General features: G+C 36.3%; 1 protein-coding gene across 3 annotated transcripts in view; it reads left to right on the top strand.

The window, feature by feature from the left end:
* Positions 1 to 6,177: 6,177 nt before the first annotated feature.
* ppp3cca (protein phosphatase 3, catalytic subunit, gamma isozyme, a) overlaps positions 6,178 to 16,023 on the top strand; it is an 82,600-nt gene continuing 72,754 nt past the window's right edge. For all 3 annotated transcript variants that reach the window (XM_022666839.2, XM_022666838.2, XM_022666837.2), the window contains exon 1: positions 6,178 to 6,993. In XM_022666839.2, coding sequence (XP_022522560.1) covers positions 6,939 to 6,993 — 55 coding nt within the window. In that variant the 5' untranslated portion in view covers positions 6,178 to 6,938. The remainder of the gene's footprint in view (positions 6,994 to 16,023) is intronic.

The raw sequence follows: 16,023 nt of genomic DNA, 5'->3' as shown, positions 1-16,023 counted from the left end.
CATCATGCTTTGTTTCTGCTTTTTACCTGGATACAGATGGAATTTTGATGTTCACATTTATTCAGGTTTACATAAAGTGACGTAAGACTTACATAAACACATTTCATTACGCTGATATGACACAAGCCTGTCTAGAAGTTTAAAAAAAAAAAAAAAAAACATTTTAAAGCCAGTTAAGTGTGTGGTTTTGAGCTCAGTTTGGCCTGGAAAGTGTTGCAACTGAGACTTGGATACTTGGGACTGAGAATGGATTTAAACTATGTTAAACTGGGTGGATAAGTGTGGAATATGGAGCTAAACTAGTGTTAATTTCCTTCAGTAACTCAGCATGTTACAAGATTCTAATTTAAAAATCATCAAAGCTACCTTGTGGTGTTATAATACAGTAAAAAAAGTCTACACTTTAATTGCTGCCTATCTTTCAAAAATACAGGAAAATGTTGTATAGCATTTAAAATTTCTAGAATTTCCCCTCGGGGATCAATAAAGCATTCATCCATCCATCCATCCATCCATCCATCCATCCATCCATCCAACCAGTAATATAAATATACACAACCTGTCAAAAAGTCATTGTCTGAGAACAATGTCCATGCTGTGTAGATTTATAAACACTTCCCTTCCTTCAGTTAAACGATGCAAAATCTTGTTCATATATGCCAAGTACATCTCAATGACTCTAGCTCCCTCTAGCGGACACATTCGTGTTACTTTTACTCGTGTTACCATCCTTTGATTCCAACCTATAGATACAATGCATACTGTATAAATAAGTCTGGATAAATTGGCCAATAGAAATGCTCCAGGATTACTATTCTGAAAAAAAAAAAATACATGAACATTTAACCATTTAAAGTTAAGAAAATGTTGGCCTTTACCTGTAAGAATTTGTCAGAATTTGGGATTAAATATACTTTTCATTGGATAGTGAAATAATTCATAAATAATTCTGTAAACAACAGACAACATTTCTCCCAAATTCCAAATAAAAATATTGTCATTTAGAGTATTTATTTGCAGAAAATGAGAAATGGCTGAAATAACAAAAAAGATGCAGAGCTTTCAGACCTCAAATAATGCAAGAAAACAAGTTCATATTTATAAAGATTTAAGAGTTCAGAAATCAATATTTGTTGAAATAATCCGTCTTGGCATGTTCTCCTCCACCAGTCTTACACACTGCTTTTGGATAACTTTATGCTGCTTTACTCCTGGTGCAAAAATTCAAGCAGTTCAGTTTGGTTTGATGGCTTGTGATCATCCGTCTTCCTCTTGATTGTATTCCAGAGGTTTTTAATTCGGTTCGACTACTATTTTTTTTTTCCAGAGCTGTGTGTATATATATATATATATATATATATATATATATATATATATATATATATATATATATATATATATATATATATATATTATTTTATTTATTACATTATTTTTGTTCCACTTCACAGTTATGTAATACTTTTTGTTGGTCTATCACTTTAAATCTCAATAAAATAAATTTAAATTGTGGTTTAATTGTGGTTTAATTTTGATATATATAAATGTAAATATCGTATAGATCAATATACTCAATGTGGTTTTATATAGAGTTCTACTGTAACTAAATAATCTTTTTATATTTATGAATATAAGTTTATATCTGGAGAATCGGGTCTCATATAGCTGATACTCTTATTTAATAAAGATCAACATTAACAGAGAAATTAATAAATCACTGAATAAAATCTGAGCTATTGATCCGCACATGTAAAAGCACGCACCGTGTCATCGTGACGTCATCGCGCTGGTGGGAGCCGCGACTCCGCCATATTGAAGGGAGGCTGTAAGTGGCTCCGGGCGCGTTCCAATCCGCGCACTTGCTCCCTAACTAGGGAAATTGGCTGTAATACAGAAATGTGGTTGCTCAAGTGGTTCTCAAACCACCAAAACACAACAGAGCAGCTAGTTTATCTCAGAAACAAAGCAAATCAGTCGGAATTCAACTCAAATCACTTTAATAACTTAAATTACTGGTTCAGATGCCGGAGTCTGTTTCAGATCAAGTTCAAGTTCAATTAAGGATCAATTATCTGAACTTTCTACTTCTTACATTTTAAAAATAGCCTCGTTACCCCTATCCAGATAAATCTCTCCATCCAGATCTCCATCTGATTATGATTGGATGTAGAAAAGTATAAATATACTTTTGTTTGTTCTGTATGTAAAATACATTCATTTACAATCAGCATATATGCAGCTGAAACAGGGAACAGTCTAGTGCAAAATCCCAAATTATATTTTCAACATTAACATTTTAATTTAACATTACGGTCATTATGGCTTTTAGATGTGTAAAATGTGTTTTGGGGATTAGTGCACTATAGGACTCTGTGGGCGTGGCCTAAGCTTTTGTTTTTAGTCTTAATGGCTTTATTTTTCCCCTTACATTACTTTTACTTTTTTACTTTAAGTAGTTTTAAAACCAGTATTTTTAGACTTTTACTTAAAGAGTACATAGCTTGAGCTGATACTTCTACAGAAGTATTTTAAACTCTAGTATCTATACTTTTGCCTACAGAGTAATAAATGGGAATACCGTATTATTTACATCTTTCCTAGCTAACACCACTCTACAGCTTTAGTATAGTATAGATACTAGAGAAATATTTATCTGTATAGGTTTTTTTATTGATAACTAACATTTCTACTTAAGTACCAAAGTATTTATATATATATATATATATATATATATATATATATATATATATATATATATATATATATATATATATATATATATATATATATATATCCTGTGCAACAGAGAAAATCCTTGCACTTCCTTTTCCAAGGCAGTCCTGATGCCAGTTTCACTTAAGGATACTTTCAACATTTGTAATTTTTTTTGGTTTGACTGACCTTCATCTCTTAAAGTAATTGTTTTTTTTTTCTATAATATGGATTAGAACATTACTCAAATACAGCTATTCGCTATATATCTGTAACTCTACCTCTTCGTAATTTTACAACTAATGCTCTCAAACACATTAAGAGACAAGAAGTTTAAGTAATTAACACTTGATGAGTTCAGCACAGCTGTTAACTGAAAGCCTGAATTCCGGGAGACTCTACCTCATAAAGCTGACTGAAAAAATCCAGCAGAGATGTGCAAAACTGTCTAATCTAAACAAAATGAGCTACTTTGAAGAATCTAAATTATAAAACACTTTTTTTGTTTACTAAACGATTGTGTTCTTCTGCATAGCTCGAGAGCAACAGAGGTAACTTTTGCTATTCCTTTCCTGGGGTGGTCCTGATGAAGGCCAGTTTCATCATCATTTATTTAAACTTTTTTTGAGACTGCACTGAAAAAAATGTGGAGTAGGATTTACTTAAAAAAACCTTGTACACGTTTTACACACAGAAATACTAAGTAAATTTAACATAGCATTTTTTTAAGTAAAATTTACTTGCATCTCCTTACAGTTTTTATTAGTAATACAAAGTAAAATTTACTACTGAAAGCAAGTATTTTTTACTTAGTTATATTTTGATTAAAAATTACTAGTAAAAACCTTGTACACGTTTTACACACAGAAATACTAAGTAAATTTAACATAGCATTTTTTTAAGTAAAATTTACTTGCATCTCCTTACAGTTTTTATTAGTAATACCAAAGTAATATTTACCACTGAAAGCAAGTATTTTTTTACTTAGTTACATTTTGATTAAAATTTCTGGTAAAAAACTAGTACACATATTACACTAAAAACTCCAAGTATTTTGTTAATAATGGGCACTGCTTAAAACACCTCCCTGAAAAATGAAGACACACAATATCCACAAAATATAATTTTATTTTTAAACACAAAACACACAGAAAAATTATGGGCATTTTGTAAGAGTACTGCTTAACTGGTTAACTGCTTAACAAATGTCCACTTGACCTGTCTTAGTTTTATCTTCTATCCCAATTTAGCTTAGCTCTTGCTCTATACAATTAAGAGAAGTAATCCAGAAACAATTGATCACAGAATGATATAAAATGAACTCAAACATCTCACGAGACAATATTCAACCACATATGAGGAACACTGCTTTCTTCAGACCAGAGATTCAGAATCATTTTTTGGGTCAATTTATGTCAAAGAATGGTGGGACACCTAGGGTAAAAAATAAAAATAAAAAACTTGTAAAATTATATTTCTGGTGCACAAACGCACATGCGCGCACGCACACACACACACACACACACGCACGCACACAAGTAATTACTGAGGCAAAAGGTGAAACCCCCGCGGAAAAGCGCTGGCCAAGGGCATAGTTACTGAGGCAAGTAGCTAATGCTAGTGAGGGCCATATACTACACAGTAAGCTCGGCTAGCCTCGTGGTAACTGAGCCAAGTAGCTAATTCTAGTGAGGGCCATAGACTACACAGTAAGCTCGGCTAGCCTCGTGGTAACTGAGGCAAGCAGTTAATGCTAGTGAGGGCCATATACTACACAGTAAGCTCGGCTAGCCTCGTGGTAACTGAGGCAAGCAGTTAATGCTAGTGAGGGCCATATACTACACAGTAAGCTCGGCTAGCCTCGTGGTAACTGAGGCAAGCAGTTAATGCTAGTGAGGGCCATATACTACACAGTAAGCTCGGCTAGCCTCGTGGTAACTGAGGCAAGCAGTTAATGCTAGTGAGGGCCATATACTACACAGTAAGCTCGGCTAGCCTCGTGGTAACTGAGCCAAGTAGCTAATGCTAGTGAGGGCCATATACTAGCTCGGCTAGCCTCGTGGTAACTGAGCCAAGTAGCTAATTCTAGTGAGGGCCATAGACTACACAGTAAGCTCGGCTAGCCTCGTGGTAACTGAGGCAAGCAGTTAATGCTAGTGAGGGCCATAGACTACACAGTAAGCTCGGCTAGCCTCGTGGTAACTGAGGAGTTAGCAAATGCTAACGGGAGTCATATAATACACAGTAAACATGGCTAGCCTCATGGTAACTGAGAGGAGGTAGCTAATGCTAGCGGGAGAATAGACTAGGGCACTTTGTCATAAAGCTGGGGGGTTAGCTAAATGCTATCCGGAGAAATTAGCAAACAATAGTGGTGGCCAGGCGCCGAGTTAATTAGCCGCGGTAGCTAACGCTAACACGATACCGGGGCGGCTCATATCACACACAACACACTTATACCCATATCAACACTCTTATACCCATATCACATTATACACTTCAACATTTACTTATTTCCCACCTGGATAAAAGGATGAAGAAAGACGCGTTCAGCAATCATCTGACAGGCAGTACCTGTTATCCCAGAGCCACACTCTAGCGCCCCGCATTAAGTTGGGGCGTGTCTAACGTCTGACGTCACACGAGCGTTCTTTTGGCAACATTTTACTTGAATTTCTTTAGTTAATGTAATGATGACAACATTTCAGTAATTTTTACTACAGTTACTACAGTTAAATTTACTGAATGTATTTAACTAAATGGGAAGACACACAATTACGCAGAAACTCCAAGTATTACACTGAATTATACATTACATTTTTGAGTAATTCTCAGAATTGATGTTTTCATGTAGAAATTACTTTAATTGTCCTTGTTGTATTTACAAAGTCAAAAAATCATTTTTTACAGTGTGCACTTTTGAATCTTTCCAGACTCTGCAACAGCTTATTTCACCAGGCAGTCAGACTCCTCAACACACAGAGCCTCCACTACCAGACTCTGTAACAGCTTCATCCACCAGGCAGTCAGACTCCTCAACACACAGAGCCTCCACTACCAGACTCTGCAACAGCTTCTTCCACCAGGCAGTCAGACTCCTTAACACGCAGAGCCACACAGAGGAGTTGGACCTCGCCACACTCTGCACTGTCCTGTCTGTGAAACCGTTCCATCTACTGTATTTATTGTAGTGTTATAGTTTTATGTTGCACTCTCATTACTTCTTGCACTTTATTTTGTCTATTGTTTGTTCTTGTATGTTGCACCATGCTTCAATTTTGTTGCACTGTGAACCTGTACTCAGATGTAATGACAATAAAAGCCTCTTGTTTTGACTTGATTTGAAGTATTTTTTTTTTTCAGGCAGCACTATAGCAAACACCACTAGTTAGGGCGCAAGGGCGCGTATTGGGACGCAGCCCAGGCTCTGAGATTAGGTTTAATCTGAGGGAGGGAGGAGGGAGTGGAAGCCATATGGTTCCAGATCAGAGAAATCTCCCCCAGACTCTGGACATATGTCCGCCAGCAGCGCGCGGGAGAGCGGGACATGCTGATCGGAGCGGAGCGAGCGGAGAGCCGGCCGGACTGAGGGAGCGGGGGCGGACTGCGGGACTCTGCGGGACTGATCGGCGGCGGATCGGATTAATCGGAGCTGCGGTCTGATTATTGCGGGCAGGGCTGAGGGCGGAGAACCGCCTGAGCTTCTGGGCGCGCGGGCATTATTATTATTATTACACTGTTATAATAATAAAAATAATATATAAATAATAATATTATTAATATTGCTGTTATTATAAGTATTATTCTTTATGTGTTTTTATAGAAAATGTCTCTTTATATAGTCTAACCTCACGGATTTACAGCAGGATAATTATTATTATCACTGAACAGGTTTAACCCTTATTAACGCGCGCTCAGGAGCACTGCGCCAGGATACTCTACAGACTAAATTAGCTAAATATATCATTTATCCCTATTTGTCTCAAGGAATATCTGGACTGTACTGCTGAATTTCCTTTATTTCCACTCAATTTCACTCAAATCCACTCAATTCCACTCTTTTTCACACAATTCAACACGTTTCTACTCATTTCTACAGAGGACAAAGCTTCTCCCAGCTCTGCGCTTCTCACTCAGACTTCATTTATATATATTTTTTGATATAAAAATATAAAAGACATCTTCATCCCGCGGAGAGAAGTTCCTCTGTTCCTTACACAGTGAAGATGTCGACCAAAGAACCGAAAGAAAAGCAGTCCACCACCGAGCGAATCGTTAAAAGTAAGTATATAACTATATATAAAATATATAAAAGTTATCTGAATAAATATAACCTACTGTAGGCTACTAGTGCATCTCAAAAAATTACAATATCATTGAAAAGTTACTTTTCTTATCAGTAATTCATATAAAAATGTGTATTACACATAGAGTGATATATTTTAAGCGTTTATTTATTTTATTGTTGATGATTATGGCTCACAGCCAATAATAATAATAAAAAAAATCAGTGTCTCTAACAATTAGAATATTATATATAAGACCAGTTGGTACTTTTGGCAGTGTGGGCAGTGTACCGATTTCTGCTGGAAAATGAAATCCGAATCTCCATAAAAGTTGTCAGTAGCAGAGTGAAGCATGAAGTGCTGTAAGATTTTGTGGGAAAACAAAACTGCACTGACTTTAGACTTTATAATAAAACACAGTGGATCAACACCAGCAGATGACATGTCTCTCCAATATATCAAACCATCACTGATTGGTGGAAACTTCACACTAGACCTCGAGCAGTTTGGACTGTGTGTCTCTCCACTCTTCCTCCAGACTCTGCTCCCTTGATTTATAAATTAATAAATAATAATAAAAAAAAATCTACTGATGATCAGTGATGGTTTGGAGAGACATGTCATCTGCTGGTGTTGATCCACTGTGTTTTAGTGAATATCTCTATTTGAGTAATGTTCTAATCCAGATTATGACAAAACATAGTCAACTAAATAAAGTTAAAAAACAAATAAGGTCAGTCAATCAGAAAATTTCCAAGAACTTTGCAGTTGCAAAGACCATCAAAACCATAATGGTGAAACTGGCACTCATCAGGATCAGAAAATGAAGAGCAAGGGTTTTCTCTGTTGCACAGGATAAGTTAATCAGAGTTACCAGCCTCAGAAACCGCAAGTTAACAGAGTATTTTGGATTGTTTAACACTTTTAAGTTGCTACATGATTCCTTATGTGTTCCTTCATAGTCTGAATCACTTCAGTAGGAAAACACTGCTCTGTATATTTAGAGTTTTGCTGCTCTGACAGATTTTTTCCCCTCAGCTGACCTTAAATAGTTCATTAATAGTTAGATCAGGTGTTCTGGAAGCTGAGGGAACTCTGAAATGTGCAAGACAATTCTACAGACCATCTGTTACTGGAGGTCTACCACCATAATACAACCACAGTGAGTTCAGATCCAGAAACACACCTGCTGCTGATATTCAGATGCTTCAGGAAGACATTAATCACCTGGGTAAGGTGTGTTAGATCAGGACCTGCACAGATATAGGAACAGAAATATGAGCTGAAGCTGCACAGATGATAAATTAATAAAAAACTGTAAACAAGTTAGGACCACTTCAGTTTCTAAATCAGTTTCTCTGATTTTGCTGTTTATAGGTATATGTTTGAGTAAAATAAACATTGGTGTTTTCTCCTATAAACTACAGACAACATTTCTTCCAAATTATCAACTCCAAAGTCAGTGCAGTGTTTTCCCAGAAAAAAAACTGCATTTCATTTTCCAGCAGGACTTGGCACACTGCCAAGTCCACCGCCAAATTTCAAATAAAAATATTGTCATTTAGAGCATTTATTTACAGAAAATGAGAAATAAAACTGAAATAACAAAAAAGACACAGAGCTTTCAGACCTCAATTAAAATGCAAATAAAATAAGTTCATATATTTATGAAGTTTTCAAGAGTTCAATAATCAATATTTGGTGGAACAACCCTGATTTATAATCACAGTTTTCATGTATCTTGGCATCATGTTCTCCTCCACCAGTCTTACACACTGCTTTTGGATAAGTGTATGCCTTTACTCCTGGTGCAAAAATTCAAGCAGTGTGTAGTGATGATGAACTCTGAAGCTACATGAAGTTTGGAGGTGTGTAGTGATGAACTAATCTGAAGCTACATGAAGTTTGGAGGTGTGTAGTGATGAACTAATCTGAAGCTACATGAAGTTTGGAGGTGTGTAGTGATGAACTGTTCTGAAGCTACATGAAGTTTGGAGGTGTGTAGTGATGAACTCTGAAGCTACATGAAGTTTGGGGTGTGTAGTGATGATCTAATCTGAAGCTACATGAAGTTTGGAGGTGTGTAGTGATGAGATAATCTGAAGCTACATGAAGTTTGGAGGTGTGTAGTGATGAGATAATCTGAAGCTACATGAAGTTTGGAGGTGTGTAGTGATGATCTAATCTGAAGCTACATGAAGTTTGGAGGTGTGTAGTGATGAACTCTGAAGCTACATGAAGTTTGGAGGTGTGTAGTGATGATCTAATCTGAAGCTACATGATGTTTGGAGGTGTGTAGTGATGAACTGTTCTGAAGCTACATGAAGTTTGGAGGTGTGTAGTGATGATCTAATCTGAAGCTACATGAAGTTTGGAGGTGTGTAGTGATGAACTAATCTGAAGCTACATGATGTTTGGAGGTGTGTAGTGATGAACTAATCTGAAGCTACATGAAGTTTGGAGGTGTGTAGTGATGAACTAATCTGAAGCTACATGAAGTTTGGAGGTGTGTAGTGATTGGTGTAGTGACTCTGCAGAAAGTTGGTGAACTCTGTGCACTATGCTCCTCAGCATCCGCTGACCCCGCTGTGTTATTTTACACTGACAGAGCACAGAGTCGCTGTTGTTCTCAGTCTCTTCCACTGTGTTATAATATCACTGACAGTTGGCTGTGGAATATTTAATAGTGAGTAGTGAAATTTCACGACTGGACTTGTTGCACAGGTGCTGCATCCTATCACTCTTATTACGGTACCACATATTATTTTGATACTTTAGTTAAGTAACAGTAAATCAATTAACAATTGCATATTAATTGAAAAAAATATGCTAAAGTAAGAATGTATACATTAGACACACTATATAATAGTACATCAAAAAAAATATGAATATCATTGAAAAGTTACTTCAATTCAGTAATTCAGTTAAAAATGTAAAACATATATATTATAAAGATGTATTAAACACACAGAGGGATCTATTTTAAGTGTTTATTTCTTTTATTGTTGATGATTTTGACTTACAGCCAATGAAAATCAAAAAATCAGTGTCTCAGAACATTAGAATATTATATAAGGCTAATTGGAAGCACTTTGTGCTTCCCTCTCTTACAAGTTTTATAGAGATGCAGATTTCATTTTCCAGCAGGACTTGGCACACTGCCCAGTCTTATATAATATTCTTATTTTTTTTTCAGATACTGATTTTTGGGTTTTCATTGGCTGTAAGCCTTAATCATCAACAATAAAATAAATAAACGCTTCAAATAGATCACTCTGTGTGTTTAATACATCTATATAATATATGAGTTTCACATTTTCAACTAAATTACTAAAATGAAGTGATATTAATGATATTCAAATTGAGATTTTTGGAGATGCACTAGTAAACTGTATATATGTTGGTGTTTTGTGCATTTATCCTATGCATTTTTTAAGTGTTTAAGAGTTACATTGTTGACCTAAACACTTTTAATTTTGGGTAAATTATTACATTGTTCCGAGTATCATATGTCATGTTTTGCAGGCTAGAAGAAGATTATCTATTTCTGAAGCATCTGCCATGTCATGGGCACGGTGTGTCATGTTTGCGGAAGTTGGCGGTAGGCTGAGATATTTAGCCCGAGGTTTGTTTGGTCTGGGGCTCCGGTGTGAGTGACTCCTGACTCAGAATCAGCCGAGTGTAAAACAGGGAGTGTTTACTGCTCAGCGTAGTCTGGAGACGTCGGCGTCTGAGCGTACAGAGGAACAGACAAACAGAAGTGAAACAAACCGCGACAGCAGGCTGCTCGTCTTTTACCTTGCCTTACCTCGGCTGCTGTGCACCAGCTGTGCTGACAGGTTTGATGTCTGACAAAGTGCCTCCAGTTGTTGGGTCTCGGGAATCGACGAGTGTCTCGGCGTAGTTAATATACCTGCTGTGGAAAGGCCTAGTTTGCATATTTGTTCCCCAATTATAGTTTTGTACAGGTAGGAACCCAGATAGCATAAAGAATCATCCCAAGTGATTGATGGCAGCATCAGCTGATGCAGATTTGGGCCTGATGTGGTTTATATTCTGCAATTGAAGAGTTGGCACAAGCAGGACAGGCTAATTGCTCTATTATACTCAGCAACCGGGGTTTTCAAATAAGCAGGACAGGCCAATTGCCATATTATACTCAGCAACCAAGGTGTTGACACAAGCAGTAAATGTCATTGATCATATTTTACTTGGCAACCAGGCTGTTGACACAAGCAAGACAGACCAATTGCAATACTATACTCAGCAACTGGGGTGTTGGCACATGTGATACATTGGAGAGACATGTCATCTGCTGGTGTTGATCCACTGTGTTTTATTATCAAGTCTAAAGTCAGTGCAGTTTTGTTTTCCCACAAAATCTTACAGCACTTCATGCTTCCCTCTGCTACTGACAACTTTTATGGAGATGCAGATTTCATTTTCCAGCAGGACTTGGCACACTGCCAAAAGTACCAATTGGTCTTATATAATATTCTAAGTTTCTGATACACTGATTTTTGGGTTTCATTGGCTGTAAGTCATAAGTACTGAAAAATTGTAATTGAGTAAAAGTACCTTTACTTTGCTAAAATTCTACTCAAGTAAAAGTAAAAGTACCCATCTAAAAATCTACTCAAGTAAAAGTAAAAAAGTACTCAATTTAAAATGTACTTTGAGTAAAAGTTACATAGTTACTTTTAATTATTTGTTGTAAAAAAGTAAAAACAAATAATAAATTAAATTGTTTTTAATGAACTATTATTCCACATAATAATTTGGATCTTTCAGGCAGTTTTTGTTCAGACCACCCCATAAAACTTTTTTAAGAACAAGTGGCATAGGTTTCTATGATCCATTTTTTCTTTACTATTTAAAAGTTCATATATATAAAGGTCATATATGTGACTATAAACTGTTTTTTTTATAGTTTTACAGTTCATTATTATTATTTAACTTGCCATTGCTCTGCTTTAACTGCTATTTACACGTTTCTTTAACATTTAAGCTGATTGTTTAATGATAAAAATACTTACACCACGTGCTTTCTCAGGTTTGATGGGGAAGTTTTAAAAAAAGCTGGCAGTTCTGTCCGGCGGGGCATATTTTGTATTGCATGAGGACGTTATTGCCTCGTAATTCCACGCCCGAGCATCCATGCCAATTTTTTTTTATTCAGACAATTGTTTTTTTTCTCCCAGCATTTTATTTTTTACTCAGTAATTGAGAGTTTTCCAATGTAGCAAAGTAAATTACTTGTATCAAAATGTACTTGAGTAAACGTAAAATCACCTATTTTAAAAACTACTTTAAAAATTACAAATTACTCATAAAATCTACTCAATTACAGTAACTTGAGTGAATGTAATTCATTACTTTCCACCTCTGATCGTAGGTGTGTGTGTGCGCTTTGAGAGTAAGGCGAGTAATTAAGGATACTGAGAGGCAGGGAGAGGTGAGGTACGGCGAGTTGGGATGCGGGTCACATCCTGCTCAGGTTCCTGATTTGGAAATGCTGGGGCTGGAGTGTTGGGAACAGTGGGTACCAGGCAGGACAGAGACAGATACAGACTTATTTCAGAAGAAGAGAGAGCGAGGAATTTACTGCTGAGGCCTCTTCATCTGAAGATACACCCGACTTACCATCATCTGCATGAAGCACTTACAGGGGTTGGACAATGAAACTGAAACACCTGTCATCATTTTAGTGTGGGAGGTTTCATGGCTAAATTGGAGCAGCCTGGTGGCCAATCTTCATTAATTGCACATTATTGCACCAGTAAGAGCAGAGTGTGAAGGTTCAGTTAGCAGGGTAAGAGCACAGTTCTGCTCTAAATATTGCAATGCACACAACATTATGGGAGACATACCAGAGTTCAAAAGAGGACAAATTGTTAGTGCACGTCTTGCTGGCGCATCTGTGACCAAGACAGCAACTCTTTGTGATGCATCAAGAGCCACGGTATCCAGGGTAATATCAGCATACCACCAAGAAGGACCAACCACATCCAACAGGATTAACTGTGGACGCTGTAAGAGGAAGCTTCAATATGCACCTCAACTCTCCTGTTTCCATCAGAACTGTCCGTCACCAGAATAAATTATTGTGCCCTAAAACCAGGTGTTTCAGTTTCATTGTCCAACCCCTGTAGGTCTGTGAGATTAGTGTAGATGGGACTGAACCCAGCCTGTACTGGTAAAGCCTTCTAAGACCTGGACTTTTGCTTGTATAAAAACTAAACTTTGTTTTTTTACAGGAATTTGTATGTCCTCATATGGGGACAGTAGTTTATATAATTGTATATAATGTTTTAAAAACATTTTAACAAATAATTCTTACCATTTTGGTTCAGAAGAACCCAATTAGTCCCTAAAACAATTTTATCTTTCGACAGTAAGTAAATAAATAATTTTTAAACAATCAATCAGCTTTTATTTTCACTCGGTAGTACATTGAGGGTTACCGTCATTTTCAATGCAGTCGAGCATATATACAACTTAATAGGAATTCAAACTTAAAGTAGGCATTTAATCAGGTAAGCAAAAATAAGGAACTTAAAAAAAATCTATCAAAATTAACTGGTTAGAGTAATAAATTATACGATTAAATTAAGAAGAATTATTATAATTCAGAATAAAAGCATAAGCGGACAGGCTAAAATGTGAAGCAATAAAATAAAGAGATAAATAATTAAAATAATACAATTTATGCACACAATTAAAGAAATAGAGGACCAAAAAAAACAAATAAGTAGCTAAAATAACACCAAGATTAAAAAAGAAATTAAGTGACAGAAATGGAAGATAAAATAAAATAATTAAATAAAAAGGTAAAAGGCCAAAAGTAAAACAAGTAATAAAATAAATAAAAGGAAGAAATAAAAGGAAAAACAAAAAATAAGATGAATAAACATAAAATTGGATGAGCATTTTTACATGGATTTGTTACTGTCTGGACTGGCTGTAGAAACATTTTACAAAAATGTGGATTAAAAATAAATTGGCGGAAAAAAATGTTGGTGGGGTGTAAGAAAGCAATAAGCATCGCAACATGCTTTTTGCAGGGTGGAAGAGTGGCTGTTCAGGTGCAGTTTATCTTGGTTTATTTCACAAATAATTATCACAGCTATGAACAAAAGCCTTGGCTACCATTGCTTGATGATAAATGGCACTGAAATATACTCTAGTCCAGAATACAGGAGCTTCTTCCTGTATTTACTTTTTTGCTCCACCCCACACAGCTTTGACCAATAAGGTTAAACGATTCAGTGGCACTCTCATTCCCTCATTTTCTGGCCTCGCAGTTTTAAACAGGGATGTGCTAATACTGGAATTGTAATGAACACAGGTACAAACTGGAATATCTCAGCGCTCAGTCAATTAAACTGAGTTCAAAACGAAGCTGTGCTAATCAGAGGGTCTGAAAAACAAGGGCGGGTTTTGCGGATGCTGATTAACTGCAGTGTCAGTGATGAATCACCACCAGAGACTGTTTTAGTGTAGGCTTAGCCTTAATCTGGGTCTGGGAAACTGGCCTGAAGTGTTTGTTCAGGGGAAAACTAAAGAAATATACCCTGATCCTAACCTTTACACTTTTTATCTTTTTGAGACCTGAGTTACATTACAGTTCCAATGCTGTTTTTGTATGTAATGCACTCAAAAACAACAAGAATTCTGGAAATAAATGAATAAAATAACAAATAAGTATTATTTATATATTTTTTATGTTTATTTTTTTTCGCAATTCGTTTCTAAGCATAAAAATGTTCATTAACTCACGTCTCATTAGCTGGGATGCTGCCATGCTTTACTTCAGTGTGCAGATTTTAATATTTCCAATACTGTGGGTGTTGCTAAACTGCTGTTCGATTGGCTGATTAAAGTGTTTTCTTATAGGCAATATAGGTTCCATTTCTGAATAAGCCTCAGGTTGACGCTCTACCACACTCCCCTTGGTTAAGTCCACCAAAAAAAAAAAGGAAATACGACAAGAAATCCACAGAACCATTGGGTTTAAAGTTGAACAGTTTACTTCTTCCAAATTAGGTTTACATTCTTCCAAAGTCCTTCCAAAGTTAACCAAAAAGGGGAACTTAACAAAGAAAGAAAGAGAGAGAGGTCAAAAAACTGTTTGGCTTTAAGGTTCCATCTTCCCCTTCTTGTTCACCAACTGCCTTCTCCCCCTCCCTCTCCTGATTCTCTCTGGAACTCTTAGTCCCTCCCACAGCCCCTTTCTAATGGTAGAGTCCAATTACCCAAAGCTAGCAAGGCAACCACTCTGTTCTAAATCTAACTTTCCACAATACATAAATAATCTACATAAATACCTACAATTCTATATATTAACATATGAACTGTAAATTCTTCAAATAAAAATGAATTGTACATAATAATGAACTTGAAATATGGTATTATTTTTAATAATCCAACAACCAGATAAACATTATATACATAAACTAAATTTAGCCTCTTACAGGCAGTAGGGCTCAATCTAGGGCTCAATGGTGCTTGAATATGCAGGAAAAAAGGAAACACATCATGTCCATTGTAATGGACGCAGGGTCTGAAAGGGTTATATACCTTACAAATCCTTTATAAATGTATTATTGCCCATTCTAAAAAGCAGTGGAAACCAGCTAGAAAACCTTTTCCATACTTGCTAAACATTCTATATCTTTGAGATGTGTCTTTAGTTGTTACAGCGTAGGAAAATATGAAGTACATCTAACGATATGTGTCGTCCATTTGTTGCCTACAGGCTTTAAAAGGAGGCTTCAGACACCCCAACCAGAGGTATATTTGTTAAATAAGTCCAAGCCTTACTGTACAGTGTTAATAACTGACTTTAAAAGGTGTTGAACTTGGCATATGGTTCTTTAGGACTGAAGGTCTTTCTCAATCAGGGAGCTCCTGACCTGGATGTTCTCCTTCTGTTTGTTGATTGAACAAGGCTACCAGCAGTGCCAGCTACCGGAAGTGGTGACAGTAGCACCAACGGTCGCCTGGCGTTCCTCCGCCTCCCTTG

Source organism: Astyanax mexicanus, chromosome 22 (genome assembly GCF_023375975.1).
Source record: "Astyanax mexicanus isolate ESR-SI-001 chromosome 22, AstMex3_surface, whole genome shotgun sequence".
NCBI lineage: Eukaryota > Metazoa > Chordata > Actinopteri > Characiformes > Acestrorhamphidae > Astyanax > Astyanax mexicanus.
This window is presented reverse-complemented; position numbering and strand designations above follow the sequence as displayed.